Source organism: Eucalyptus grandis, chromosome 5 (assembly GCF_016545825.1).
Source record: "Eucalyptus grandis isolate ANBG69807.140 chromosome 5, ASM1654582v1, whole genome shotgun sequence".
Classification (NCBI taxonomy): Eukaryota; Viridiplantae; Streptophyta; class Magnoliopsida; order Myrtales; family Myrtaceae; genus Eucalyptus; species Eucalyptus grandis.
In genome coordinates this window covers 26,210,112-26,215,712 of record NC_052616.1, presented here as the reverse complement: position 1 = coordinate 26,215,712, position 5,601 = coordinate 26,210,112, and the positions used below count along the sequence as shown (strand labels likewise).

The following is a 5,601-nucleotide window of genomic DNA, read 5'->3' as shown; positions in this document are numbered from 1 at the left end:
CAACCTAATTGCCACCCCTTCCTCATTATGTAAGTCGATATATTAGGTAAGTACGGAATCATCTAATTTAGTGAAAATTCAACCATGAACTTTATTTTTTTTTGGCTGAAGTTTTTGGATCTATATTATTAAACCCAAAGTGTCAGTTATATTCCTACGAGAATCCCTCCAAGGCCCGTAGTTTGGGCCTTAGGGCCCAAATAAGTTGATTGTGCCAATCCGACCCAGCCCAGCCCAATTGCCACCCCCTCCTCATTATGTAAGTTGATATATTAGGTAAGCACGGAATCACCTAATTCAATGAAAATCCAACCATTAACTTTATTACTTTTTTATTTATTTATTTGGGCTAAAGTTATTAGATCTATATTATTAAAGCAAAATTGTCATTTATATTCCTACGAGAATCCCTCCGAGGCCCGGAGTTTGGGCCTTAGGGCCCAAATAAGTTGATTGTGCCAGCCCCATCAGGCTGGCCCAGTTGCCACCCTCCCTTATTATGTAGTCGATATATTAAGTACGAGTGGAATTATCCGATTTAGTAAAAATTTAACCATTAGCTTTATTTTATTTTATTTTTTTGCTAATTTTTTTGGATCTAGATTTTTAAACCAAAAGTGTCAAATATTATTTATATATTGAAATATATTTTAATTTTGTTAATTTTTTTGGTCGAATAATTTTAATTTTTAATTTTTTTAATTCAAGAAGTTTAGTTTCCGATAAAAATAATTTTCTTAATATGAAGATTATAAATCATATTCACCTTTATTTCACCCTCCCATGACATAATTTTATCCAGTCTATATTCTCCTTATATATGACTTTATCCTATTTTGAGCACACATCAAACGAAGAATAAGATAAATTTTATTATATCCTGAATTTTATCATAATTGCCAAATGCAATCAAGTTTTTTTTCTATCTATTGTATTTTTGCATCAAATTCTTAGTGGTAGGTCTCATTAACGCTTTTCCTAGATTCGCTTGAGGCACATTTGTAACACATGTTCATTGTGTAGCTATTAATGTTATGTTGATGACATTTTCTACAAAGCAACTTCAAGCATAACTTGCTTTTTGGTTACATGGTCCTTTCCAATTTTCCCTTACTTGTTTCATTTTTTTGTTAATCATTGTGTTAATATCTTGATTTGTTTTAACAAATTTGACAGATAAAGAGCCTCTTGGGAACAAAGGTTGAGTGGATGTACTATATTCTCAAGGCATTTTTTGTCTTCAACTAAGCACTATAGGCTCGTCGATATTAAATGGTGGTGGAAAAAATGAAAAAAAGTGTAGGAACTTCAATGGTTGCTTTTCTAGGCCCCAAAGGAAGTTGAAATAGCATCAATTCTTCAAGATTGATGGTTGCAACTCTTCAAAGATGCAGGCTTTAAAAGCCCCGACTCTTCAAGGACAAAGTGGAAACTCTTCTAGGTTTTCAAGGGATTTGAACTCTTTAAGGTTCAAGAGAGTTACACTAAGCAAATTTCATTAATCAAATTCGGTCTATAATTTATAGAGACTCATTGACCTTTTATATCAAAACAAAAGAAGAGAAAGAGGCTAGACTCAAACATAGAAACTAATAGTCATTAATGTACGTAGAAACTAGAAGCAATTAAAATTGAAACAAGATTTACCAATGCTTTTGCTCGCCACATAGTGCCTTGATGCAAGTTTTAATGTTTGAGAAATGACAAAATCTTTATGACAAAATAGAGTGTCGTTGATATTGAATGCACGCTAATCTTCTTGGTTGAACAAGTTGGTATGGGCTAAATCAAAGAGAGAGAGAGAAAGGAGCTATTTCCCTCCAATGATGATAATTTTATCGACAACTTCTATATGATGTAAGAGATATAACTTTTGTGGAATTAAAGACACTTTATTGAACATTTTTCAGAATATATAAATGGGCCAGCCATCATATATCACTGGGAAAAGTGTAAATCTTAAATCTTTTGTATTTGTGCCAATTTAGTCCTAAACATATTTTTTGGTGCCAATTTAGTCTTAAACATTTTTTTTGGTGCCAATTTAGTTCTAAACATTTTTACTTAGTGCCGATTTAGTTCATTTCCGGCCAATTTTGGCCGATTTTGCTGACTGGATGCCGGACGGCTAACATGGCTTGATCGGTGCTAACGTGGACAACTTTTAATAATATTTTAATATTTTTGAATTTTATTATTTTTCTTTTTATTATTACATTCTTTTTTTCTATTTTCCTTCCCCACCTCCAGCCGATTGCTAGACCTCGGTAATCGGCAAGAGGCAACGGCTGGCGAGGCCGACCTCATCGGCCACCTCGCCAATGGCCATGAGGGTGGCCTCGTGTTGGGTGGCAAGGCTCGCCCTCACCGAATCTAGCGAGGGTCGAGCCTTGCCCATGGCTAGCGAGGCTTGACCTCACTAGCGCTGCCTAGATTCAACGAGGGCGAGCCTCACCGACGCCGCCTAGGCCGCGATTTGGCGAGGTCGAGCCTCGCCAGCCCGGAACTAGGTCGCTAAATTCGGCGAGGTCGACCTCACCGGTTGTCACCTTTGGCCATTCACCGAGGTCCAGCGACCGGCTGGAGGAGGGGAAGGAAAAAAGAAAAAGAAAAGAAAAATATTTAAAAATATTAAAATATAATTAAAAGTTGTCTACATCAACACTAATCATGCTACGTCAACTGGCTAGCATCCAGTCAGCAAAATCCAGCCAAAATTGGCCGAAATGATTGAATCAACACTAAATAAAAATGTTTAGGACTAAATTGACACAAATACAAAAGGTTTATGACTTTTTTTTTTAACACTTTTCCCTATATCGCTTGATCTGGGACAATATAGATTATTAATTATGTCATTTTGTGAGTTTATTTCAAACTGAATCGCAATTAATTGACTTAGCCATATTTGAAATACTAACTTGGAAAAAATCACGATAATGGATGATGATAAAGACATGCACCTAGCACATAGATCCCACCAAATTAGTAGAAAATGTTAATGTGCTTAGTGACGTCACGATGAAGATATCGCAATATACTATTATTAGATAAATTTGCTAATTTGTACGTGTCCTCATGGGAGGACTCAAAAACATCAATTCTAAGAAACTCTTATATACTTTTATGTCATGTACAGCTTTTTTACGTACTTTTTGAATTATAATTATATATAACATTGCGATCAAGTGATTTTTTTGAATTTGACGCCATCGCGTTTTAGTTAATTGACATTGACTAACCGGGTGTGGATCCATCCTATGCGAAGACTGTGTGCTAACTGGTTTTGGAAAATAATATTCAATATAATCATTGTACCTAAAACAATATGTGGACATGTAAACGCAAGAAATCAGATCATCAGAACACCCAAGATACGACCTGTACAAGACAAAGCCCAAACACACCCATGCTCATCCTCTCAGGGAAGCATTCACAAGCAGCAGAATTCAAGATTCAAGAACCACCCTCCGCAAATGTACAGCGACTATTGAAGGCAGTCTCTAAGGAAATAAAATTACATAAACAAGACAGATAGCAGCAAAAAGAGACGGAGATCCTCCATGGTTTAGAAGTGATGGTGGTGCTTCTTGCCATGATGAGACTCTTTATCTTTTTTCTTGGCCTCCTTTTTCTCGTGGTGCTCGTGGAAGGCGAACCCGACAGCCCCAACGGCAGCGGCGGCAGCTATTTCCTCCTCTATCTTGTGCCGGTGAGCGTGCTCCGGGTCCTTCTTGGCCTTATGCTTCTCATGCTGCAATTTGCGCATCATTAATCAGGATTGCGTGCACGAAACAAAATGAGTTAAGGTAAAGAGGAAAGGAGCAAAAAAAAAAAAGTTCTCTATTATGTATACTTTTTTTATAAAAGCTTTGAGCATGGGATAAGTTCGAGAAAAAAAAAATTAATTTAGTCACTTTGAAAAGAAGTATTTGATCATGTAAATAGTGCTATGGATTACAACTATGTCTTTTGTTTAAGCCAATTGTAGGGAAATCTTATTCCTCTAGCTGATGGGTGAAGGAAATAAATTAAATTCAAACTATTGTTCATTTATAAGGATGATCCAATCTTGCATGGCATGCCATTATCATGTCGAGTTGAAATATGTCAATTTAATCGAGATCTTTTGCATCCAATTCTCGTGAGTAATTTGATGATTCAGGTTAATAAGGTGAAGATGCAAATTTTTTATCTAAATTATAAAATGGGAAAAGAATTTCAAGAATTGAAAAGAAGATGATAATTATTACCAAGGCATAAGCACCGGCAGCAACGGCACCAACCTCGCCAAGCTGCTGGAGGTGCTTGTGGTGCTTCTCCTCCTTCCTGTAATCGACTGTAGGCTCCGTGAAGACGACCCCAGGCTCCATGATGGCATCATCCTTCTTGTGGTGGCTGTGGTGATGGTTGTGGTGGTGGTGATGGTGGTGTCCTTCGGCCATGGTTGGTGGTTGTTTTTTTTAGGAATACTAGAATTGACGAAGAATCAGGGAAAGGACTATAGCTGAAGTGTATGGTATGCGTTGTGAGACCGTTAGAGAAGGAGGGGCGTATTTATAGGGAAAGTTGGCACATGCAAAGTCTTGCATCCAATCGGGCCAACGCGGGAGGCCTTAAACGCGTGATGGACGGTCGGGATTGCTTAGTCTGGTTCTTCTCGATGCATTTTTTTTTTTTATCTTCTTTCGATAAAGCAGTTGTTTGTATGTCAAACAAAAAAATAATAAATTAAGGGATGATTTTTTTTTGGGGGGGGGAGAGGTTCTAGTTAAGGGATTTTTGTGTGGACAAATTTATTAGAGAACAATGCTCTAACAATACCATATACTTGACAATGATGTTTTTATCGTTTTCCTTTGATTTCTCCGATGATGAATTGCAATATTTGTTTAATAATGTAATTGTAGGGGTCCAAAGTCTAAGATGAGACTTTCCTGGTGGAGGTGGGTGGTTTTAACTTATTGATTAAGGAATCCTATCGCATGAATGTGCTTTATGGATTGTCCCGTGATTTCATACCGACTTGTTTTTGCAAAAGTGATCGTCTCTTTTTAGATGCTTTAAGAATAAGAGAAAATATTAATTTTTCCATTACTAAACTTCCATTTTTTTTTCTTTTTTTTTCCTGCTATACTCTTAGATTGTCTGTAAGAGACATGGTGTTATATTCCTATTAATTTTCAAGGGACCAAACCCAAATTTAATTAGATAGCAGTACTAGTTTGTATATGCTCCCATCAATGCATTTGTTGACACCTTGTCTACTTATACTTACATGTGGAGTAGTAAAAAAGAATGACATTCCATGATGTTGAGGAACGATGGATAGTCTCGTTTTGATTCTACTTGACAGACAAAGCTAAATCAGCTCAATTATTCGTCTGTGCCATATAACACCCCGGGGATGGTTAGTAACTCCCTCGAACGTGCACAATTTTATGCTCTTTCTTCTTGGGATTATTATATGCCGGCACTATTGACTTTATTTTTTAATTGGCTGACACCTATATACATATAAAATCAATGGGGTAGATATTATCTAGTAGTGATTAGAAGGTGGACATCAATAAGACATACATAAATGAATAAATAAGTAAA

At 36.5% G+C, this 5,601-nt stretch overlaps 1 protein-coding gene across 1 annotated transcript; it reads right to left on the bottom strand.

Moving 5' to 3' along the window:
* Positions 1-3,284: 3,284 nt before the first annotated feature.
* Positions 3,285-4,545, bottom strand: LOC104444689 (abscisic stress-ripening protein 2). Its single transcript, XM_010058427.3, has 2 exons — positions 4,254-4,545; positions 3,285-3,754 (listed from the first exon to the last, which is right to left on the bottom strand). The coding sequence occupies exons 1-2, from the start codon at positions 4,443-4,445 to the stop codon at positions 3,569-3,571; spliced, it is 378 nt and encodes a 125-aa protein (XP_010056729.2). The 5' UTR covers positions 4,446-4,545; the 3' UTR covers positions 3,285-3,568.
* Between the last annotated feature and the right edge of the window lie 1,056 nt (positions 4,546-5,601).

Excerpts from the sequence above, each read along its gene's own strand:
- LOC104444689 (XM_010058427.3), bottom strand. The coding sequence starts at position 4,445 with ATGGCCGAAGGACACCACCATCACCACCACCACAACCATCACCACAGC. Across the intron at positions 3,755-4,253 it reads CTGCCGGTGCTTATGCCTTG|CATGAGAAGCATAAGGCCAA; the intron begins GTAATAATTATC and ends CGCAAATTGCAG.